This window comes from Eublepharis macularius, chromosome 6 (assembly GCF_028583425.1).
Source record: "Eublepharis macularius isolate TG4126 chromosome 6, MPM_Emac_v1.0, whole genome shotgun sequence".
NCBI classification, from domain to species: domain Eukaryota; kingdom Metazoa; phylum Chordata; class Lepidosauria; order Squamata; family Eublepharidae; genus Eublepharis; species Eublepharis macularius.
The window spans coordinates 24,068,570-24,094,389 of record NC_072795.1 but is presented as its reverse complement, the minus strand read 5'-3'; the positions used below and the strand labels follow the sequence as shown (position 1 = coordinate 24,094,389).

Here is a 25,820-nt window from a genome sequence, read left to right as displayed (position 1 = left end):
GAGTATACTGCCATAGCAGTCATCTGTTACAACAGTTGGGTTAGTATGATTTTACAAAGAGAAGGCATTTTGAAACAATAACTAGTCAAAGGGAATTCAATCCATAAAGAGTGGGTGGAGTCCACTGTTAACTATAGAAAGTGGGCAGAGTAGGATAAACATAAAATCTAATCAAGGAAGGTATAATGGGAAACATGGGAAACAGAACTAATTAACATCTGTAAAAGAAATGAGTAATGCTTAGCTATTAACATTTTTCATAACTGTGCAACTCAAATCTTTGTTCAAGCCTGGGGCAAAGATTCTTGAAGAATCTTAAATCAACACTTTTGCATTGGATTCTCCCATTATTTTTTTTTTTAATCTTGAGTCCAGCAGTGGTAGATAATCCGGTAGGAAATCTGCTCTATAATACACTTTTTACAAAATCTAGGGGTGAAGGGCTCTTATTTGTAGTGATTTGTAGGAATGTAATAATAGGGATGCAACTGTGTGTTGAATAACAAAGCTTCCTGAGTACGAGCTTCCCAATCATCCTTTCGGAATCAAAGTAGAGATTCACACAGCTGTTTGTACCAAGTTTACATAGTCAAAAATCTTTTGTACATGGGTATATATATACATCACAGTCATTTTTAAGTGGCATTTTTGATTAATCAGAGTTATGATGCATTGAGTCATATTTATTATTTATTCTCAAGAAGATATTTTTCCGGACTATGCTTTAGACAAAAGGTTATGTTCTACTAATGTTGGAGTCTTCCTTCTGTGCATGGAGCCTTCCATTAATAGAACGTATACCTTCCACAGGAGGAAGTTTCCACTATTAGCAGAAAGGGAACCTTTGAATCCAACCCTCAACTACAGTTACAAAACAGAATTAATTATTGAAGGATGCTGCGTGCAGATTCCTCCTCCTTGCTGGCCTTAAAGAGGTTATATAAAACAGCGCATTTATGGTTTACATTGGAATGTAATCCCAGATTGTCTCCACTTATCAGTCAGTTCTTGTGAATGAAAAAACAACAACCCGGTGTTGAAATGTGGTCCAGAGTATAAAGGAATTGGAAGCAATTGGTTGCTTACAGACTTGGGATCCACAACTCCAAAGGGAAATGGCAGGAATTGCTTTTAAAGGCAGCCAGGGCGAGTGAGGTGCCCCAGAATGTTGGAAACACAAGTCGATGCAACCCGAAGAGCTGAAGAAAAGGAAATGACTTCCTTTCTCACTGCACCGCCCTGTGGTCAAGATTCCAACTTAGCTCAATCTTTCAGCCTTTTGCGGTTTGAATTAGGACCACACAGCCCAAGCGAGCAAGGCAGCATGAATCCAGAGGAATTTTTTTTCCAGCTATATATTTTTGTTTAGCCAGCAGGAGAACACAAGGGGGAATCTCAGCCCAAAAAATAAGGGCGAAGTTTCCTGCTCTTTGCAAAAGGAGGAGGGAAAAAAATATGCCTCACTTTTATTTTCTTCTAAACAGGCGGTACAACCTCTAAAGTTGGGGAGGGGGGACCTCTTATGGGGCCAATTTTATTTGCATTTTTATTTTCAATTAGGCCCAGTTCATCTGTGATATAACCAGGAGCAGCTGTGACTTGGCACGAGCTATAAAGATAAAAGGACTGATTTTAATTTGAACTCTGGTAAAGCACCCATTAAACAACCATAATGTTAATTTTAAAAAGAGAGAGAGAGAAAGAGAATATATAGCAGGCTTTTATTGGGTTGCTTCCCCCCTCCTGCTAAATTAACATTGCAGACTTTCAAACAGATGTCTTAAATACACATTGTTATGAACATGAAAATGTGGTTATTACTTAAATTAAAATCAGGCCCAGAGGTGTTTGCGAGAGTCTGTCTCGTAACATTTCCTTAATTGAAAGAGCTGGAGGGTCTGAATCTAACTAAAAAATTCTCCCACACATGGGAGTTGTGATTTTGAACTGCCTGGAGATCATTGTTCATTATATGATAACTGGATGGGGTAAAGAAAAGCTCTCTCGTGTTCATCACAGTTCAGGTGGGATAAGGTGTCTAGAGGGGGAGAATGCGACAGAACACCCAGTCTTGCCATTTACCTTAAATTCAATCAGTAACTGAAAGTGATGAAAACCAGTGTGATGTTACAGGGAGAACTGAGTTCACATTCTCACTTTGCCATGGAAATTACTTGCAGTACAGCCCTAAGCACAGTTAGAATATTCTAAGCCGTTTCATTTCAATAGACAGTAAAATCCTAAGTGAAGTTACTCCACTTAGGGCCAAGCTACACATGACGAATGACACTTGAACGGCAAGTGGATTGAGTGGAGGGCAAGTGAACAGGGAGAAATACACTTGCTGTTCAAGTGTCATTCATCATGTGTAGCTTGGCCCTTAGACTGGAGTACTCCACTGGGCTTAGACTGGAGTAACTCCACTTAGGATTTCACTGTTAGACAGGTATAACTTTGCTTTGGGCTGCACCGTAGGCGACCTTCAGCCAGGATTTTAGGATTTTTTGTGTATTTTTAAAGCTAATTAGGAATCCCAGGTGACTTCTTTAAAAGGTTTAAAAAATAATAATAATAGTAATAATAAGAAAAAATAATAAAAATCATCATCATCATCATCATCTGCCTTTTTCACTGAGATCCAAAGCAGATTACACAGTGCAAGTGAAAATACAGTGTAATCAACAGCTGGGATATCCACTGAGCAAAGTACAATAATGAACAACAGTTAGGACATTCAGTGAAAGAGATCCAGTAGGGTGTGGGAGCAGAAAATTTGAAAAACAAGCATAAAGCTGAGCACAGAGATGAAATCTTTTTGAAACAAAGCATAACAAATTCACATGACATGTTTAGCAATGTGGAAATGCCTTTTCATTCACAGTGGCAATGAGTACGCAGTGAGGAATCATTGCCTTGGGGGTGCAGCCTTGGTTAAGAAGGGAACCATGGTTAGCATTAAGCACTGTTTGCATTGACAAAGGTTTAATGCTGAACCCTGACTAATCCCATATTGTACAACCAGTTAAGTTCTGCCTCATAAGCTTGCTCTCTGTGCCTCTCCGTGCTTCAGAAATAAGGTAGGTGGCAACCACAGACAGAGATTTTTCATTAGTGGAACCTTGCTTAGGAAATGCCCTTCCCCTTGAGGCTTGCCTGATGTGTCTACATTGCTCTCTATTAGGCACCAAGCCAAAGCCTTTCTGTTTGCCCAGGTTTTTAATTAAGGGGGTCACTCTTTCAACACCATTTTATAATGCGCTTTTATTCTGAAAACTTATTTGCAGCTGCTCAGTGGTCTATATTTTTATGATCTGCCTAGATTTCTAAAATCCTGGCTTTTAATTGATCACTTTTTATGATGTTTTATGCTTTTATTATATTTTATTTTGTAAGTCATCTCAGGCAGGTTCCCTGGGGTGGCAGTATAAAATTTTCCTGAATGAACAAATAAGGCAAAGAAGGGGAAAAAAAATTGTACCAGAGAGGACAGGAGAGAGGGCAGGGGAAACGAATCTGCAAGGTCACACCCCGCTTCCAATCTCTTAACTGGGGTACAACCAGCAATTCCTCTGGGTAGTCATTCGCATAGGATAACTGTGAAACATTTTGCGTAAGAAGGCTGTTTTTCCTGAAGTTAAAAAGATATTTTAACAGCAAATTCCCCACAAATTGTCAAATGAGATTTAAAGCTAAATGTCATGATCATTTTTTTTGTTCAAGAAAGAACCTTATTCAGATTGGATTTTTATGAAAATTCCTACCTGCCTTCAGCAGTTGGTGAGGTACATCCAGGGCATCTACCCATTGGTAGATGCCGCTTTCTTGACAGTATATGCAGCCCCTTGAGCATCCTCCCAGGATGCCCCTTCACTGAACTTTTGGAAGTTGGCAATAATGTTTTCAGCTAAAGGCAATCCAAACAGTTTTTAAGCTGTTGACTGAATTGAAGTGGCAGGTTCCAATGGTATCTGAAAAGCATCCTTGTATTTCTTTTCCTGTCCCTCTCCACATTGCTTTATAGCAGTTTATTTTGAAAAAACTAAAAGTACTACCAATTAAAAAAAAATCAGTGAGGTTCATATGCTAAACATTTTTTTTTTTTTTGGCTTTGCAGAATGCAGGCCAAACAGATATGGCCCCAACTGCTCTCAGCAATGCCAGTGTGCCAATAAATCCCAATGCAATCCTCGCAACGGGAGATGCACTTGTCTCCACAAATGGATGGGACCAACTTGTGAAGAAGGTAACGCATGATGAGCCAGCAGAAATGTTTATATGTTCAGTTCTGGGAGAGAGGGCCACAAAATGTCTGACATTCACTCTGGGGATAACCTACGTTGAGGGCCAATTATTTCTTGTTGTACTGAAAATATTCTCCATCATATAATCATTCTGAATATTTGTCTAATAAAACTGTAGAGGTGGGGCCAACAACATCATTCATTCCCATGTGAGTATCTTTCTTCCATCTAGTTGGGCAACAGACATGAGGAAGCAGCAATATTATTGACTCCTCCTCCCAGCATGCATTTTCAGGGCATTATGGAATTACTACAGGTCAGAATTAATTTGCTTTGATTGCTTCTTAGATCACTGTTACGCAATTCTCACTAGTGGAATATCTACGTGAGGGAAAGAAATCCTCTTCAGACTACTACTTCTGTAGCGGTTCTGGTAACTACTGGGGAGGATGCCAAATGAACACAATATGGCCAGTCTGGTGTAGTGGTTCTAGTGTTAGACTAGCAAGTTGCAACTGGGAGATCCAGATTTGAATCCCTAGTCTGCCATAGGAGCTTGTTGGGTGACCTTGGGCCAGTCACACACACACAGCCTAACCTACTTCACAGAGTTGTGAGGATATAATGGAGAAGATGAGAACGATGGGCACTACTTTGGGTTCTTGTTGGGGAGAAAGTGAGTATACATGATGTAAAATAAAAATGAAAAATAATTATAAAGGCTACTTTAACATTTAAATAATTTCCCTTTTCATCTTCTCCAGTCTATCTGCTCCTCCTTCTCCCTCTTGGTTGGTAGTCCTGTTAAAAGATGACATAGCTAGTGCTACATAGTTCTGTCGGGAAGCCCCGTCATTCTTTACTCTGGCATTAAAGAGAAGCAAGGAAAAAATGGTGCCCAGCAACATAGAGGGACCAATTGCTACTGACACCAGAATCCTACAAATGGGAGAATACTTTGCTCCATGCTGTTCATGACCCTCTTAAAATGGCCAGAGTTTCCACCCACTCCCCAGCCCCTAGCGTGCAGCCTGCAAAGAAGGTGGCAAAATTGTGGAGTCATTTTATCTATATGATAATACGTCCTGTGTAAACAAATATTTGCACAGGTTGTCCAAAGATCAAGCAATGCAATGCTATGCACAGCTACTCTCGTCTAAGGCCATTGAAATTACTGCCCGCTGACATGTTTTAGAAGCCAGTCATGCTATTGTCTATCTCTTTCACATCTGGGTTGGCATTTGGCAAATGGGTGTCATAAAGAGCCAGATTTTGCTCAGGAGCCACTAGCTGACAATCCCTATCCTAGTTCCTATTGTTGTTGTTTATTATGTATATTATTTATTGTTGTTGTTATTGTTGTTATTGTGATTATCTAAAACATAAGGCATAGTACAGAAAAAATAAACTCAAAACTAGAATTGGGGATATCCAATGAAATTGATTTCATTAGGCTTAGACTGGAATAGCTTTGCAGAGGATTGCATCGTTAGGCAGATGTTTGTACAATAGATCTAACTGTAGCCATTAACTATTAGGCATAATCACAAAATGGATCCTTCATGTTCAGAGGCAATATATTTTTGAATTATAGGTGTTGGTACAAGCAGCAACAGAGAGCTGTCTTCGCCTCTGTGCCTGGTTTGATTACTCATTTGCAATATTTTTATACTGAAGTTCCAAAGCAGTGAATGAAACCATCCTTAAACATTAAAAGTGAGCAGTATTCTCAACAACTCACCTCTTATCCTGGTGCAGGTGTACTGAGGGTCCTGTGGTGCGCCTGCGCCAGGATAAAAGGAGAGTTGTCAGCAGCAGGCCTCTGAGGGACCCTGCAGCTAGCAGGGAGGCGCAGCATGGGGGAGCCCCCCATGGCCTTCCTGCCACATCCACAGTGGCTGCAGGGCCACATTGCACTGAGGAGATCCGTGGCTCCTCAGAGGACTACCTGTGGAGCTGGCAGGGAGGCGCAGCATGGAGGAGCCTCCCCCACGCAGCTTTCCCACTGCCTCTGGGGGCCACGGAGCCAGTGGGGACTGAGGTGCAGCGCAGGGAAGCCACCCCATGTGGCTTTCCTGCTGCCTCTGTGGCAGCAGTGGGGCCTTGGCCCCACTGCTAAAGCCCATTGTATTTATTTTTACAGTACATCAATATAAAGCATGCCTGCAAAACTAAACACCGTGAACAACCAGGAACCGCAATAATAGCCCAGTTGTCATCCGGGTGGCATTGTTGGTGAAAAGGTACTGAAGTCATGTAGGGCTCTTACGTTCAGTGCTTGCACCTTCTTTCAGGATCTGTGCTGTATTCAGTAGCTGAAGGGCAAATTGTGTAATCTGTGTAAATGGGATTTGCATTATGGACCTCTAAATGTATTTCTTGGTAATTCTCTAGGTGGCCCTCCAAAGCTTCCTTTTTATGGAGAACAAACTCAGGGGTGAGGGAATGCTTTCTCAAGATCGCAACAACAGGAACACTTGGACTAATGAATGAACTGTTTTATATGCACAGACGGTATTTAACTTTGGAAATGAGAGCTGCTATTCATTTCAGCTCGAACTGTACTGAAAAATTCACACTTCTTCTTGCAAGGCTACAGTATCCGTTCAGTAGCTGGATCCCACTTAAAGCTTTTAAATTCTGTTCTGTTTGTTTATTCTTGATCTCCTGCTTCCTTCTGATTAATCCATTCTCAGGATCCTTTCCAAGGGTCAGTGCTGTATTATTATAACCAGAAAATACAGCTATTTTTTCATATTTGTCAGCAACCAGATTACAGGGAGATCTAAAGAAAGTGCACCATGTGGGATCTGATTTGTTTTTCAGTAGGTTGCCTGTGTATTTTTCTGTCAAGTCCAGCTGTGCTTAGGGAAGGCGAATATTTTTAGAATGAAAAAAAAAGCAATTGATTCTGTGGAATAGGCAGTAGAGGTAAAATATTTATGCTTTAATCCAGCAAGAGAGAGCGGCGTGCAGAAGCAGGCTTTCAGGCCTGTACCCAAACTCTATTAAACTGACTGGCTGAAAGTCTTAAAACAGATGTGGATTCTCTCTGTTGTGAGCCCTGAGCAGTTGTGTGAAAATTATGGCATGTGATTAGAGTTGTGTCAAGTTAGTTAAAAATGGGGGGAAATGTAAATGACATGTTCTCCAGGTGAGAATTTATGAAGGCATAAAGCATGAGTTACCCACATAGCCAAATGAAGGGGTAGAATGGCCTGTACCTCTTTGGACTGTGAGAGAAGGGGTCGTACTTTTCATGCTCTTCTGTATAGGAAAAAATCCCAGCCATTAAAACATTAACACATCAGGGAGAAAAGCTGTAGTCTAGCCCTTTTCATGCTGTGCTAGTTTTTCACTCATTTCCAATTATTAATAATGGGAAAGCTTGAAAAATGTCCAGCCTCCCCTGCAGTCTGAAGTTGGGCAGTCCATTTTACTACTTAGCATTCTACCAGCTTGGACCACCCATTCTGCTGCCTGTGTAGCTCTGGCCATCTTCTACTCTGGATTTACAGAAGTATTCCAGAACAACCAACCATTCTTATTTCAAACAAGAACATCTACCTCTGCCTTATACTGAGCCAGTCCCTTGTTCTGTCAAACCTACTCTAGGTCTTTCCCTACACCTGCTACCTGAAATTCCTTGACTGTAGATGCCAGGGAATGAATCAGTGGTTATCATCACACCAGGCGCAGGTTCTAACCTGGAGCTGCAAACCTGTGCTAGATGTCTCTCGAGTTATCGTTCCTAAATCTAAGGGCCTGTTGATCATTTTCAGCTGTATATCCTCTTATCAATCTTAGCTGAAGAAAAAGCAGCTTAAGATTAATTAGTATCACTTGTGTAGTAATTTCCACCTTCTTAATCATCCATCACTATTTCTCTTGTCAAAGGGATACGGATCCAGACATGAGGTTTCGGGATTTTCTAGTATGCGTTCTCTCGGCAGTACGCTTCATTTAGTAATTCAAGGTCTCAGCCACAAGTCCTTGTTTTGTTTACTAACCACTGTGCTTTGCAATAATGAGTACAGTAACTGGGATGATCAGCCTGAAATCTGGTTCTCACAATACTTATTTAAGATATTAAATTCAATGTAAGGTAATTTCACAATCTTTATTTCAGTAGGGGGTTGTGTCATTTTGAACAAATTCATGTGGAGCCAGCACCACAACAGAGCTAACCACTGAAACCAGATCATTCTTATGATGTGGTAAAGTACCAAATTGCACCACATGAGGGCACATTGGGCAAACAGGGTTAACACATATTATTGACATGTTAAAATCACCTTGTGGGCAAACTCCTAGTAAACTAAGTATAGAGGATGAAATTGTGTGTTTAAAAGGGGGTTTACTGACCTCCCGCAACACATCGCTTTCTGTTTTCATAGTTTTCGTCTAAGATTTAACAAGAGAATAGTCCATCCCTGTCCCTCTCACCTGTACAACATAGTGGACTTCTCAGCTTCTCTAGGCACTTTTCCGTTTTGTCCAGCACCTGGCACACAGACCGTGCTCAATTCTATTCATTTGCCCCAGTCTATGGAAAGTTAATTACACTCTTTTCCCTCTGTAGTACGTTCAGCTGCACAATTATTTTTCTTTGGATTTGAGTCCCATTTTTTGACAAGAAAAAGAATTCCCTGAAGGGAAGATCAAGTTGAATTTACTTGATGTCCTATGTTTTGTTTCATTTGGGTAATCTTTAGTTTGGCCTTCAAACAGGTTAAATACAGGTTTCTTTCTCCCAAAACTAATGTAGACTCAGATATCACTTATCCCTCCAGAGCAGAACTAAAAGTGACACGCATTCTAGGATTGCCACCAACAGTCCTACATCCTTTTCCTCTTCTTCCAGCTACTTGTAGTAAGGGAAACATGAGATATAACACAAACATATTATGCATTTTTCCTGCTCCGCATTATTGGCTGTTGCTGTTTGGGGGCAGAGAAATGCAGAACACATTACATTGCATGTTTCCCTTTCTAAAAGTTTCAGGAAGAGAAAGAGTTGGATGTGAGTTTCTGTTGGTCATGGTAGTAGCCTCATGATTAGCATTGGTCCTAGATCTGTGGGTTAGACCCCACAGCTCCATTCCTCTAACAGTGGAACTTTCCTCCAGCATCAGATGCCTTCCACTGATGGAAGTCTTCTGTACCAGCTGAAGTTTCCTAATGCTGGAGAAAAGTGCTATACTTGGCAGGATGGATATGTAGAATCCAGCCCTTCAGGATACTTTCATTTGTCTCTTACTCCAAACATGTTAAGTAATTGTAGGATCTGTTCGGTTTTTAATTAGGATTTTAAGTAAGCAAAAATACCAATTTCATCTGTTAAAAAAATTGGTTTACTCTGTGGTGGAGGAATGTAGGACAAGGTTGCATGCATACCATTGTACAGTGGATCTTATTTTAATTTTTCCTTGTACATACATGTGTATGTTATGAAATTTCTGCAGATCACTTTTTGAACCCCCCCCCATTATGTATTTTCATTGTAAAACAGTTGTGGCCTACCATTTGTATGTTTTCCAGTATCCTTCTGAATTTTAGATTGTAAATATGTACTGTAAAACAGGATAAATAATTTTGAATTTATAGTCTGAGACATAAAGGGAGAAAGTATCAATATTGGTATCAATATTGGTTTCTACAGACTAGAAATGGAATAAACAAAAATCTCTTTAGGGAATGGTACATTTTCACAATGGTCTAGAATATACCTTTGTTTCATTGGCTTTTTTCACTCATGTTGGTTAAGATAAAATACCAATATAAAAGACCAAAGAATGAGAGGTTTTATGCCTAAAATATTGTTTAATAAATTATATTAAGCCCAGAGAATCTGTTCAGGTAGCTATTATGCATATTTTGTTTGAATGTGGATATCCCGTAGTATGTAGTATATTTTATATTTCATAACTGTGCCATAAATGTTAACAGACTTGTTTATACTCTGTTTTATAGAACTGCAGTGTTCGTTCTCATCTAACATAGTCTTAGCATAGTGCCAGCAATGAAAACAGTAAAATACATTTCAAATTCGCCTGGATAAAATCGTCTTGCTTACTGATTAGTTTTGAAAGCCTCTTGAAATCAAATGAATTACTTTTGAAATCAAATGAATTACTACAGTGTCTCTAGTAAAACACAGATTAGAGTAGAGCATTCGGGCATTATGTTTCAGAGCTGCAAAATACTGTACAAAGGAACAAACTCATACTTGTTGGAAGGCTGAGAAGAAATTGCCATAGGTTTTGAATTTTGCATTCAATAGTAATCTTTTGGAAGGAAACAGTTTTTCTTTTTTGCCTTAAAACAAACCCATTTTTTTAAAATCCCAATCCTCTCATTAACAAGCTTTGCTATCCTTTCTCTAATTGGTATGCTTTTATTGCTTACTGCAAGCTATCCATTCTACCAGGTTCTCACCGTGAAATCTTGTGAGGCAAAGAAGAGGTAAATTCTGGGGGCTGGAAGTTTGCTTCTGTCCTCAACATATACCCTATCGAGCCATTCCCTTGTAAGAGTTCATGGTAGGGTTGCCAAGTCTCACCACCCCCAAGGTGGGAGGTGGGTGGCCCGAAACCTGCCATTCCCTGGTTGCGTTCACTCCCAGCCTACGTGATGACGTCACTTCTGGTAAGTGATGTCTTTGCGTGGGCTCCCACGTTCCACAGGGGCCCAATCCGGGCTGAATCAGTCCTGATCCAGGCTGAATTTGGCCCAATTTGGGCCAATTCAGCCCAGATCGGGCTGCTGTGGAGCATGGGAATGCTGCTGCACTGTGCAGCGGCCCAATCCAGGCCAATTCAGCCCCGATTTAGGCTGATTCAGTCTGGAGCACACTGCATGGCCCAGAAGCGCACCCCTAGAGGTGCATCCCCCTGCCAGCCAGGTAAGCGGGGGTGAGGGTGGGAGCGGGGGATCCCCCGCCCTCACTAGGGGACTGGCAACCCTAGTTCATGGTGATATCACAGGGGTGACTTGTTTCAATATTGCTTGACTCAACAACTGGGTAATCTATAATTCTCTGCCTTTTTTTGTGGGATTGCTCTGGCACATTTCAAGATGTCTGCATTTTATTGGTAGAATGGAATGGGGGTAGGAAATATCACCAAACAATACAGAAAATGGTGAGAGGTGTTGAGAAATTGATGCCAGTCCCCTTCACCCATCCTTCAGAGATAAGTTGTTGTTTATAACAGAACTGCTACAAGTTACAGTGCTATCCTAAATAAATGTTATGGCCCTTTAAGTGCTCAGGATTCCATTTCTAGGTCATCAGTGTGTATGATCAGATATGGTTGTCTCCTTCTTTCATTAGTGTAAATGTAGACTTGCCTTTTTGAAATCCATGGAGTTATTCAGATCTAGGCATTAGAGACAGCTTGCAGAATTTGACATTAATGATGAGCACAAGCCTAGTTTGTTATGAAGCCCATGCATTCCTTCCCTTCTCCCCTTATTTGTGAAGAATGGATGGAGACTTCCTAGTTTAAGAAGTCTTCACTCTGCTTCCAAATTGTTGTGCCAGCTGCATGCTTCAACAAATTAGAATTAGTTTCTTCCCTAGTAACCAGTCTCATTGCAGTGATATCTGAATACAGCAGTAGAGGGGAAAGTATTTATTTATTTATTTATTTATTTACATCATTTATACCCTGCCTTTCTCCTATCCCTTTCTCCTTAAAGGAGACACAAAGTAGTATATATTGTTCTCCTCTCCTCCATTTTATGTCACAGCAATCCTGTGAAGTAGGTCTGGGTGAGTATATGTAACTGGCCCAAGGTCACCCAGCAAGCTTCCCTGACACAGGGCAGATTCGAACCTGGGTCCCCCAAATCCTAGTCTGATATTCTAACCACTATGCTTTGTTGCTTTTCTGATCATTTTGATCAATGTAACCAGAGGCAGCTTGTGACTCTCATCAGCAGCACCAAAACTCCATCCACTGTGGATAGGAAGATCTTCTGCTCTGGTAGATTCACCTCCATTGGTCAGAATTGATGCTAATGATGTCTGTAGCAAAGGAGCTGTAGATGCCTCCTGACCATGCATGCAGCCACACTGCTACCCGGGGCTGGCTAAGCCTACTTCTTCCAACTTTTTAGCTTTGATGTGCCTGCACAAGGATGAAGTCCCTTGTGAAGGAACTATCAAAAGGAGAAGAAGAAAGGACTGGAGCAGGGCAAGCCATGCCAACTTTTGAAATGCTGAGGAGTACCATATTTGAAAGGCTAAAAAGGTTTAGACCAAGCCCTTCCTTTGTGGTCTGAGGCACTTGAAAGAGTCCATATCTCCCCTCTCTCACCACCTTGTTATGTCAAACATATTTAGTCCAGCAATGGGAAGGGTCTATGGAGAATAGACCTGACACCTGGAGAAGTTTCATAGAAGTCAAAATCTAGCCAATTTCTATTTACACATAGTTTGACAGAATGGAGCTGCATATTTTAGGTTAGACTTCGATAATTATAACATGAACCTCATAGGAAAACAATCAGAATTTTAAATATTCCTTGCCTTCTCGTTGCCAGAAATTATTATTCCATTTTTATCCTTTTTATGTTGAGGAACCAGAGCTATTAAACTTTGCCCAGCTCTCCTGCCAAGGATATTATTTTGATTGGCTGCAGGTTTTCTGTTTGCCTAAGTAATAACCAACACAGTGTTAGAAGTTGCCAGCAGGACAAACATGGAAATTATACCTTCTTATTCCTTCCCTAAGAACCAAAGAGACATTTTAGAAGCATCGGTGGTTATAATGTTGCTAGTCTGTCCCACAGGAAAAAAAATAATCTGGGCAAATTTCACCAGGGTGCTGTTTTGGATGTACAAGGAGGTACACAACACTCCGGATAACAGCTGACCTTGCCATAAGTACCTCCTGTCGCCAGACACACTCTCACTTGGCAAGAGGTCTATGGCTCTGTTCAGACATCACACAAAACCATAGTTTAATTAAATGAACTATGGGTGACCAGGCACAGGCTACTCCACTAACTCTGGATAATTGGGTTATATCTAACCAGGATCTGAAGCCATGGCTTGGATCTAGTACAAAACTTCCACTTGTGCTAGAGTTGTTGCAGAAGCAGAAATGCGAGGGAAAAGACTGTGGCTGCAGTGACTGCTAAGTGAGATTTCTTGTGTTTCTGCATTTGCGCCAGATCTTAATGCAACCAATTGCTGGGCACTATAATATATTAGGTGGAAAGTGCTGGGTGTTGCACAGAGTGCCTATGCAGCGGTTAGGATTAACAGTAACAGAAGTTTTATTTATAGAACTAACAGACTGGATAGAAATGAGAAGAAAATAAACTAGCTGCCTTGCTAGTTGAGGAGTGTGCAAAGTTCTAGAAGAAAGACCTAAGAACAGCATTCTGCAGACAAAGAGACACCATTTTAAAAAGAAGACACTCCCCCTTCAATCCTGACTGACTAAAGCTCGCTTTTCTCTTTTTATTTGTACACAGGACATTGCTATATTCTAACAGTTGCACAAGTAGAACTGTGCTAAGTCTGTGTATGTCCATTTGCTCATCACTGGATCCAAGCCACTAGTTTGAGGTTGATTAGTTTATTAACTACTTCTAGTTTTAATTATGATTTTGTATAATGTATGGACATGGACCACCTGGCTTGTTCCCTGCTGCTGTCATCATGGCAATGGAAGTTGGGATTAGACATGGGCATGAACCAATAAAAATTTAATGAACTGGTGGTTCGTGGTTCAGTGCCATTGATGAACCTGAACTAGTGAACCACAACGAACTTTTCCTGCTGACGAACCGGTTCGTGGTTTGTGGGTGTGAGAACGGCCCCCGTTGGATTTAGAGAGCCCATATTCACGGGGAATGTTTAGCAGGCTCTCCTCCAGCCAGCATCCAAGTTTGGTCAAGATTGCAAGAGGGATCTTGAAGTTATACCTTCTCCAATCCAAGGCCCCCAGGAAACTCCCATTTGATACACCCCTCTCCCCTCCGTCCCCTGGGTGTCTTCTCCCAGGTTGTAACCACTTTGCAGCTCCATGTTTGGAAGGAAGACCTGCAAGTCAAGGTAAGCTGGGCTTCCATTCGGGTTTCCAGGGCGACAGAAGGAGTACAGACAGAGTTCAGGCATTCCCCCAGCTCTGTTTTCAAGGGAATTGACTGATGATGCCTGACTGTCTGGCTTCACAAACCGCAGAAGAATGCAACGAACTGTGCACTCTAACGAACGCTGGTTCGTTGGCCATGGATGCTCACGAACTGCCGGATCGCGAACAGAAGATTGGACGGTTCGTGGGTTTTTTTGGTTCATAATGTGGTTTGTGCCTATGTCTAGTTGGGATACTAGCCTGGACTTTGCAGGGGAGACAGGTTGAAAAAACGAAGGCAATGGGCCATGTGATCACAAGGAAGGTGGGCATATTGACATACAATAAAGATAACAGATGAATCCTGTATTTGTCAAGACAAAGCAAGACTTGGGTGATTGTCTGTGAGCCAATCACTTGTGTCACAGCTGCCCATAGTTATGGTAAATCCTGGTTTCACATTATATGTGAACCAAGCCTATGTAAGTTTAGTAAACCTTTTTGTTGAAAAGCTGTGCCTTTCCGCATCTTCCAAAGCTGTACATGCCAATATCAGGCAAAAGAATGCCCATCAGCAGTTTATGTTGAGCTGATAGGGCTGTGTTTGAAAAAAAAGATTAAATGACCATGCAGTCCTCAAAGAACTGTATTTGGGTGGACATCTGAGACATAAATGGGTCAAAACAGGACTTAATTCAGATATTTGCCTTTCTTAAATAAGGCCTAAAAGGGGATTATGGTTTCTACACACACTATAAAAGGTAATGTTGTATTTGTACCTTTGACTTCATCATGTATAACCCTTACAGAATGTCCCTTTCATAAATATTCCCTCCATTCATTGCAGCATACAGTCCAATTAGCATTTGATATCATAAGTCATAACCTAGCAACACTTGTGCTTTCTGAATTTTTTTTTTAAATCCAGTTACTCTAACAGGTGCAACTGAATTTACTCAAAGATCCTGGTTTGCCCTACATGCCTTGTGTAAACTGGAAGTTCACTGTTTTAGGACTTGTTTTGTTTTCTGCTTTGGCTTCTGTTGTTTGCTTTCACCGATCAGTAACTTGAGAATGTTGACTCTACATGACTGTCTAACAATCAAGCCCAAGGTTTCACTGCAATGGGAATGCTGTTGCTTAGCTTAAGACTGTGCCTGAGAGGTCACATATATGACTCCATACAGAACACTTACATCAAGGAAAATAATTATAGCTTAAATCTTTTGTTCTCGTGCCAGTTGTCTGTATGCATGGATTTTTTTGTAGCAATTTGTGAGCAACACATCTCAGATCAAAGTTTTAGTACTTCAGAGAACTTGATACTTGTAAAGGTGTTTGTCAAAAACGTACTATCCTGTTGTGTATAAACATTTTTAATAAACACATTCACAGATCTCCGTGGTCTTCTGGTCAGCCACTTTGAGAAGAAAAGCAGGATGTAAATAAATAAATAAATGTATTTATTTAAGGTGTGCCTCTCAACAAAGTTCTCAAAGCAGTGCACAACCATTCCATAAAAATATAAAAGAACCAGTACAATTAATAATGCCTTGACCTGGATGGCCCAGGTGAGCCAGATCTCAGAAGCTAAGCAGGGTCAGCCTTGGTTAGTAATTGGATGGGAGACCTCCAACAAAGACCAGGGTTGCAGACTATCTCGGTTAGTCTCTTGCCATGAAAACCCCGCCAGGGGTTGCCATAAGTCAACTATGACTTGAGGGCACTCTCACCACACAATCAACAATAGTAAAAGATGATCCATGTTAAAATACAAACAAAAAAGTCTTACATTTCAATAGCAGCTGAGAGATTTAAAACATTTTTATAACAAGTGACATTTACTATCCAGAAAGAAGCTCGTGTTTATGTCATAACTCTCAGAAAACTGCAGCTTTTGGCAAGCTCAGATTTTTTTTCCAGCCCTTGACTACCCATGATGAGAAGACATATCATCCGTCTCCCACAACACGATGCCAAAGTCAACCATTGCCATCAACCTCTCATTTTCCCAAGCACTAAAATTTTCGAAGCATCCACCACACCCCCTAAATGGAAAAACTGTCCAGGAAAAGAGGAAGCAATTTAGAAAGTATTATCTTTAAAGCTCTGCAAGCTTTTAACTACCAATTCATTTTTCTTGGTCAAATTTTGGTAGTAAAAGTGGACAATACAGCTTGATTGTGAAATGTTTTTATGTATGAGGAAAGGCTTTGCTAGCAAGCATTCTTGTAACTGAAGTGCAATAAAACAGCGGCATCCACATTCCCTGTGAGCAGGGCTTTTTTTCTGGGAACAGAGGTGGTGGAACTCAGTGCTGGAACTCAGGACTGCACAATGACATCACTTTGGGTCAGTTGGAACAAGTTTTTTTTTTTTAAGTTTAAATCGCCCTTGGCGAAAATGGTCACATGGCCGGTGGCCCGTTCCCTGGTCTCCAGACAAAGGGGAGTTTAGATTGCCCTCCGCGCCGACAATCTAAACTTTCCTCTGTCTGGAGATCAGGGGGCGGGGCCACCAGCCATGTGACCATTTTCAAGATGTGCCGGAACTCTGTTCCACTGCGTTCCAGCTGAAAAAAAGCCCTGCCTGTGCAGATCTATCGTTTTGAAAGCCAGAAAGGCTGAGGTGGATTTCGATTACTTTAAGGGCTGAAGCAAAGTTCCATGATTATTTTATTGAAAGTTTATACTAACAAAATGCTGTTATGCAGGGCTGAAAATTATAAACGTTCATTAAGAGAAGGCATATTTAAATCCTGCCTTTTTCTTCAATGGCGACCCAAAGCAGCTTACAATATTGTTCTCTTCTTCTCCATTGGTTCCTCACAACAACAACCCTCAGAGGTAGGTTAGAATGAGATGGTGTGAGTGGCCTCAGGTCATCCTGCAAGCTTCCGAGTGTGTGTGTGTGTGTAAAGTGCTATTAAGTCACAACTGAGGGCCAAGCTACAAGTGACGAATGACACTTGAACGGCAAGTGGACTGAGTGGAGGGCAAGTGAACAGAGAGAAATACACTTGCCGTTTTCAAGTGTCATTCGTCACTTGTAGCTTGGCCCTGACCTCAGGGCCAGGTGATCTCAGCAAGGGACTTTCAACACAAGTGAGAAGCAGAGGAGCCTTCCTCGGCAGCTTCTTCCTTGGTGGTCTCCCACCCATGTACTGACCCTGGTTAGCTTCTGAGATGTGACGAGATCGGGCTATGCCATGCCACCTTCCCTCCCACAAGCTTCCATAGAAGAGTGAAAATTCAAACCTAGATCTCCCAGATCTTAGTCTGACACTCTTTAATTACTACAACATGCTGGCTCTTACTCTTTCCTTTACACCAGTTACTTAACTCAAATTATTGTCCCCAAAGTGGTTTTGCCTGAACCGGGGTGGGGGGGAATACTGGTAGCAGTAAATTTTTCTCATTGGGAGTAAAGCAGCTAGTGGGGGAGAGTGACTTTCAGCAGGAAAAGCAGTGCAAATGTACATTAGAGAAGGAAATAGAGGGAGTTTCTGCTGGCATGCTGCCAGTGAAGTCCATCTAAGCTGACGTCCCGTCCTCTTTCTGCAGCTGATGTCCCCTTTTCTTTCTGCAGTGGGGCAGAGATGCAAACTAAAGGGTATAAGACCCAAAGTGTCTTGGCCCTTCACTTGTAGCCTGGAGCCTGTAGTAACCTGCTTGTTGGACCACGACCAGCTAGATTTTGTGATTTGGAACCCTTTTTTCTTGTAAGCCATGTTGAGGTCCTCTAGACAGAGATGCAGCCTAAACATGTTAAATAAAGGGAAAGAGTTAAATAGCCCCTCGCTCACCCTGCCGATCTCTCTAAGATCAGTGTTCACAGCTCTATTCCATTTTAAAAACAGTCAAAGTAAACTAATCATGTGTGACTCCAATGTAAGATGCTTGGAAGGTAACCTTGGTCTGAGTTATACTTAGCAATGAGTCTCAATACCTCTCCAGCAGTTCCTAGAAGAAAGCAAGAAACAAATGCCATTTTTCCATAACCAGAGCTGAAGCTATCAGTGACCATCCACTTCACAGCTGGAAGGAGGAATAACCTGGGAAGAATAACCTGGCACTAATCATATGAATTTGGTGTCCATCCAGAACTCAAGAGATGGAATGAGCAGTTTATGACCTATGTGCTATCATCAGCAGGTGCTCTTTGGGGAATGCAAGAAGATCTGACGATGATCTTAAAAGCTGGGCAAGTTCAAATGGGAAGAGGTGGTCCTTAAAGTATCTGGCTCCCCAGCCATTTAAAGATTTAAAGGTAAGAGTCGGTAGCTTGAATTGTGCAGGGAAACAAACTGGTAGCCAGTAGAGCTTCTACTAATACTGGTAAGATGTGTTTAGGGGATGGGCCTTCGCTCATTGGTAGAGCCTTTGCTTGGCATGTGGAAGGTTCCAGGTTCAATCCCCAGCATCTCCAGTTTTAAAAGATGAGGTAGGTAATGTGAAAGACCTCCACTTGAGATGCTGGAGAGCCTAAATAGACAATACTGAGCTTGATGGACCACTGGTCTGATTCAGTATAGGGCAGCTTCATGTGTTCCTATAAAGCTGAATCACATGGTGGTCTCTGCACCTATTAACGTTTCCAAACAGTCTCCAAAGGCAGTCCCACAAAGTTAGCTGGTTTGGAGGAATTGCCAAAAAGTGGGCAACAAACAAACACACACACAAACAAAGCATTTGATCATTGACATATAATGGTATTTAATACCTGCCAGCTCTTGATCTATAACAGGAGTGGCCAAACTGCGGCTCAGGAGCCACATGTGGCTCTTCTAGGCATATTGTGTGGCTCCCGGTGGTCTCTTGAGTATCACCATGGCCATACATTTTAGTTTAGTTTAGTTTATTTCTATTGAATACTGAGCCTGGAGCCCAAATGATCAGCCAGAGTGATTTAGCTCAACAACAAAAAGAGTCCAGTAGCACCTTTAAGACTAACCAATTTTATTGTAGCATAAGCTTTCGAGAACCACAGTTCTCTTCGTCAGATGCATGGAGGGCAGAAAGAAACTGGTCAAATATAGAGGAGGAGAGGAGGGATGTAAACAACTCCTTTGATATGGAGATGCAGACAGCTCCTTTTGATGTGGGGATCAGTTTGCTTGTGTAAAGGTTCAAAGGAGTTTGCCGTGTTAGTCTGTAGTAGCAAAATCAAAGAGTCCAGCAGCACCACCAAGACCATACAATTCCACTGCAGCACAAGCCTTCGATAACCACAGCCCTCCCCGCCAGATGCATCTGACAAAGGGAACTGTGGTCCTCGAAAGCCCACGTCAGGTGCCACTGGACTCTCCCTGACCCCGCCTATGTAAATGAAATCAGTTACCTGTGATAATGAGATAACCACCCCTTTCCTTCTTTCTTTCCATGTCTTTCCCTCCCTTTCCCTTTTTTTCTTCTTTCTTTCCATGTCTTTCATATTTTCAATAAAAATGTTGGGGTTGCCAGGTCTGACTCAGAAAATGCCTGGGGACTTTGGGGATGAAGCCTAGCAAGGATGTGACATCACTTCCAAGTCTAAGGTCAGGTGATGGCTCTTCCCAAGCTCCATCCCTTCTGATGATGTCACTTCCAGCATACTGCACCAAAACCCCACCCTTTCCTGTGATGTCACTTTCAGGACACTCCCCCCAAACCCTCCTCTTCATCTGAAGTCACTTCAGTGCATCATGTCTTGTGGCTCTCAAACATCTGACGTTTATTCTATGTGGCTCTTATGTTAAGTAAGTTTGGCCACCCCTGATCTATAACATGCTACAACCACCAGTAGCTGACAGTATATAAAATTTTCATATATAAAGCCCACCAAAATCAAAGCAATCAAGATTTGCCCTCGTACTAACAAATCTAGAAGTATTTTAAACATCACATTCAATCTGTAAATTTGATTTTTGCTTTCAAATTCCTTTAAAAAAAATGTACATTTCCAAACTGGAAGCTAAATGTCAAATATTTGCGAGTATTCTGTTAAGCTCTAGTGGTATAGTTATAAAATGTCATTTGACTTCAGATGCTAAAAGCATCTGGATGACATTGTTATTCCAATGCATTTTGTGAGGAATTCTGTGTTTATAAATTAGTACATATGCAGATGTGCTACTTTTTTCCTCTAGCCAAAAGAAAGGAAAAAGAGGGAAAGCTACCTTGGAAAAAAGTTGAATTCCTCCCGCCCCACAATACACGTCTCTACAACAGATCCATGTATGTGTAAGAACATTTAAAAAAAATCCCTGCTGGATCGGACTAAACAACGAGCATGTGTAGAGGTTAGAGGGTCAGATTAGGACTTGAGTAGTCCAGGTTTAAATTCCAACTCAGTAATGAAGCTCACTGAGTACCTTTGGGCCAGTCTTTTTCTCTTTCTCCACTCCAGGGTTTTCTGCACCCAATCAGAACCATTGCAGGTGAACCCATTTCTTGGACACTGTGAGGTGCCCCCTTCCACATTAATAGGACTGAACTACCCTATCACAACACGTCTTGTCCTCACACCAGTGAGTCCCAGAAACTAAAATGGCACCAATTATAGTGCAGTCCAAATTTCATCAATAGCACTCAGGAATCCTAGTTGTACACCAAATTGCATCAATATCAGACTTCATTCATTGGTTAAAAATTCAAGCACATAAGAAGAGTATCATAAGCCCTCCATTTTTGTAGTTGTTTGGTGCCCTTCTAGAATCTTCTTTCATCATGATGATGATAAAATCACTGGACACTTCTTCAAGATGAGCAAAGTATGATTTCTCCTCTTACTCTGTGTTCTTTCTCAAGATTAACCCTTTATGTCCTGTTTACCTATTTATCTTCTCTTAGCTTCTCCATTCTCTGTCCTACTGTCTGACTCCTTCCCTTCTTTGGTATTGTCTATTCCTATTTATCCTCCTGCATTTTTCTGTTCCAGTTTGTGCAATCCCTCATCGATTTCCTTTCTCTGGGTTGGTTTGCTCTGGACTAGCCACGTAGGAGGAACATAATTTGGGGTAAATGAAACTTTAATTGGGCTTTTAGCTTAAAGTAATACAAACTACATATTCATATCGTGCAAAGTGAATTACTTGCATTGGTTTCCATGATATAATTGCTTACTCTTGCTTTTCCATAATGATGCCTCACATTCTAGTCTATATAAGTTACTTGCTTGTTAAGTGCTTGTCTCCCTTCCATCTTTATTTTATCTAATATTTATTGTGCCAAACTGAGAGTCATATATACAAGATACTGAAAGATTCCTTTTTGCCCCCCCCCCCCAGTTTGTGTCTTGGCTGTACATGAATAGGGAATGTTCTTGCATGACAGGCCTGGTGCAGAAACTGGTTTGGGTAACAGCATCTTGTTTCCTACAGTGGCCAGCCAGGTACCCCCAGCCCCCCCCCCCCGCAAGTAGAAGCCCAGAGGCAAAAGCATCCTTTGGTTGTTACCCTCCCCCCAGTGCCAACAGCACATGAAGACCATGGATTTTCCACTGCACAGCCAGCTGGGCTGAATCCACACACCCGTGGAGCGTCCCGGCGATTTCTGAATTGCGCTAGAAAGACGCTACAGTTCTGAGTTTTTAGCAAACATTTAGCACAATGCCAGGACACTCTGCAGGTGTGTGGATTCAGCCCTGGTGTTTGAGAGAATGCAGAAAGTATGAAGAAAGCAAAGCGGAATGCCATTGCCCTCATCTGATTTCCCCCTACCCGCACCAGCTCTGAACAAGTGTCCTGGCGAGACCAATTTCTTAGCTGAAACTGAGAGGCGGTTTTTGTGTTCTACTACAAGACCTCACCAAAATATCTGGCCAAGGGAACAAAGACGGGACCATTTCACACAGCTTTAGCTCATTTAGGAACTAAGGATGAAAGATACCTGGGGCATAATCTCGTTCCTCTGCCTTCTGCTGACAGATTGGTTTTCAGTATTCAGTTTCTCCATAAATTGTGCGTTTGGTTGGTTATATACCTTCCCAGGTTGATAACTTCCCATCTAAAGTTGCACTTCATAAGGGCAAGTTATGCCCAGGAGACGGTTACCAGCTGCCCCACCTCACCGCTGCGGTTTCCCTTTATGCTTCAGAAAGTCAAGCTCATGTTAGACATGAAGCCAAAGCACATTGCCTTCACATTGGGCACGATTTTTCCCCTGCAGCATCCAGCCAAATAAGAACATAAGCAAATGCTCTATCCTCACCACAAGCTACAGAAACATTGCTGCTGTCCAAAATTCTTGCGGTCTGTTTAGACTTGCAGGCAACATTTCTTATTGTTGATTAGCAATGATGATATTGTTCTTGCTATGTGCATGTTGTTTTCTTAATGCTGACTGTCAGGGGTTGAGTCAAAAATGTCGAGACAACTTTTCAACAAGAGCTCCACAGACCAGACTTGGCATGGTTAATATCCACACATGTTTTCTTGACAGTGAGGGAGACAAATCCAACAGGTATCTACTGTGGGTAAGTGGACTTAGGGTAATAACGGAGAGTATCTAAAACGTGTTCGCTATTGTCTCTGCTTCATGAACTGACAACATGGTTCTCTCATACTTCCTGCCTTTCTTAGGCTTTCTATCCATTTTCTTTTTATTACATGAAACCACAAGCATCAGTAAATTTTTTGCATTACTATTCCATCTCTTCCACGTTATCTCCTAGTTGTGTGACTCTAGTATTGATGCTTCCAGAGTAAGCATGCAATTAAAATTGCCTTCCTACTCTACTTCTTCAGACTCACGTCATTACTATCTGTATGCACTATTGTTCATTTGTTTGGAAAATGTCTGTGCCACCTCTTGAGGGAAGCTGCCCATGGTGGCTTACAAAATAAAACAAACTAAAAACATAAACAAAACATCGTAAGAGGTATTAAAACCCAGCATTTGTAACACAGCTAGGGCATGAAACAGAGAAGTTTAAAGTGGTTATCACACATTTCTCAGACTAAAACCAGACTTTAAAATTAGGTTCAAACAAAATCAACCTCTTAATTAAAAGCCTAGGTAAACAGAATTTTTTGTTGGCCTGATGCCCAAAAGAAAGTAATGTAGGTAACAGGTGAGCCTCAAGGGCGGTGGAGAGGGGCTGTTCCAGAAGTGAGGTGCCACTGCAGAAAATGCCCTGTCTCTAGTTCCCACCCACCTCACCTCTGAAGGCAGGAGCATGGAAAGCAGGGATTGAAAGGCAGATCTTAATTGATAGTTGGGGGAGGGAAGGCGACATGGTATAGCCCAATCTCATCAGATCTCAGAAGCTAAGCAGGGTCGGTACTTGGATGGAAGACCACCAAGGAAGACTCTGCAAGGGAAGGCACTGGCAAACCGCCTCTGTACCTCACTTGCCTTGAAAGCCCCATCAGGGGTCTCCATAAGTCTGTTGTGACTTGATGGCACTTTACACACACCAGTGATAACTGGATAGTATGGAAGAAGACGGTCTTTCAGGTACCCTGGCCCCAAGCCATTTAGGGCCTTAAAGGTAAGAGCCATCACTTTGAACTCTGCCCAGAAACAAATGTGCAGACAATGCAAATTTTCCAGCACCAGTGTGATCTGATCCCCGTATCCCACCACTGACAGTAGCTTGACTGCTGCATTTGGGAGAAGCTGGGTTTCTGGACCATTTTCAAAGGCAGATCCACACAGGATTGGAGTCCAGTGGCACCTTACAGACCAATAAGATTTTCAGAGTTTTAGCTTTTGAGAGTCAAAGCTCCCTTCTTCAGGGGCAAAGAATGGATCCTTGGTAAACACCATGACCCAAATGCCACAAGGGCTGAGCAGCAGTCCCCCGGTACTGGAACAGCCAAAAGCAGAAACATTGTTGCACCCCACTCCGAACTCAGACAGCCTCTCCAGAAGGATGCCATGGCCATGGCCACCAAAAAGCCTTGGAGAATCAACAGGGACCCACCTCCCTTATCAATCTCCTGGCAAAGTCCATCAGCCAGAACAACCAAGACCATTTCAGCCTGAATCCAGACTGAAACAAATCTAGAGCCAGTTTGGTGTGGTTAAGAGTGGCAGGACTCTAATCTGGAGAACCAGGTTTGAGTCCCCACTCCTCCTCTTGAAGCCAGCTGAGTGACCTTGGATCAGTCACAGCTTCTCGGAGCTCTCTCAGCCCCACCTGCCTCACGGGGTGATTGTCATGAGGATAATTAATAACACTTTGTAAACCATTCTGAGTGGACGTTAAGTTGTCCTGAAGGGCAGTATATAAATTGAACGTCGTTGTTGTTGTTAATCTTTCCTCCTCCAGGATTCCCTGAAGCTGCTTAGTTACAACCCCCTCAAGCACCTTGCCTAAAAAAGAATGCTGGCCACGAGGGGGTAGTTTATGGTAGTTCAGATCAGGTTTTTACAATTCCTGTAGTAGGAGTAGAAGAGCAGGATCCGGGTTCAGTAGAACCTTAGAGACCAACTAGATTTCCAGGATGTGAGCTTTTGAGAGTCAGAGCTTTGTTGTCATGTGAGACATTAAGGGGTTTAGCACTCCTAACAAATACATGCAAGTGCTTTGACATCTCGGATGGCTGGAATTCACTGTGGTTGCCCTCCATCTTAACTATTTCAGTACTCCTGTTCTTTTCTTTAGTTTATGTAAATCCAGGGGTCATTTCGTAGAAAAAGAGCTAGAGGAACTCATTAACACAACTCATTAGCATATGCCATGCCCCTTGCCATTGCCAAAAGTATGTCATTAGCACAACTGATTTGCATATGCCACACACCCCGACATCACCTATCCTGGCTGTTTTGGACCCAGTCCTGGCCATTCAGGGCTGAAATTGGGCCCAAAATGGCAAAAAGGGGCTGAAAAGGGCTGAAAAGGGCCCAAAATGGTCAGGATCGGGCCGCTGCTGAGTGGGAGAGTAATCCACCACCCGTCAGAGGCCCGATCCGGCCTGTTTCAGCCCCAATCCAGGCTGAAACGGGCCCAAAATGGCCGAGATTCAGGTGGGTGGGGCCACCTGACATGTGAACTCTTTGGGGAACTTCCGGAACTGTGTTCCTGCGTGTTTTCCCTTGAAATGAGCCCTGTATGTATCTATTCTAATCCCATAGTTGCATTAGTATTCTAATCCTATAGTTGCATTACACCAGTATTTGTGGACCCTCCAACTGTTTCTCACATAACCATATCATCACAGTGTCCCTGAATCTAATCTTTTTATTCTGGCCTACTCCCAGAAGCTCAGGGCAGTACACATGGTGCTCCCTTTCTCTGTTTTATCTTGACAACAACCTCATAAAGTAGGCTAGGTTGGTCCAGAGGCACCCAGCAAATTTCATGGTTTGGGGAACTGAATCCAGATGTAACTGAAAGCCAGCCACATGATCTCACCTTTGTATAATTTCTATGCATCTATATTAAATAGACCAATGATAATGACAACATCAGCTTTTCTGGATTGTGGGATATGCTCAAAGCCGATGTCAGGGGCCATATTAGAGCTCATCTCCTTCAGAAAGAAAACCAGACTTCAAGAACTGGC

General features: G+C 42.1%; 1 protein-coding gene across 1 annotated transcript in view; it reads left to right on the top strand.

The window, feature by feature from the left end:
• LOC129332024 (multiple epidermal growth factor-like domains protein 6) overlaps positions 1-6,682 on the top strand; it is a 293,959-nt gene extending 287,277 nt beyond the window's left edge. Inside the window, 2 exon segments of the mRNA XM_054982775.1 lie at positions 4,115-4,243; positions 6,636-6,682. Of these exon segments, the coding sequence (XP_054838750.1) occupies positions 4,115-4,243; positions 6,636-6,682 (176 nt within the window).
• The last annotated feature ends 19,138 nt before the right edge of the window (positions 6,683-25,820 follow it).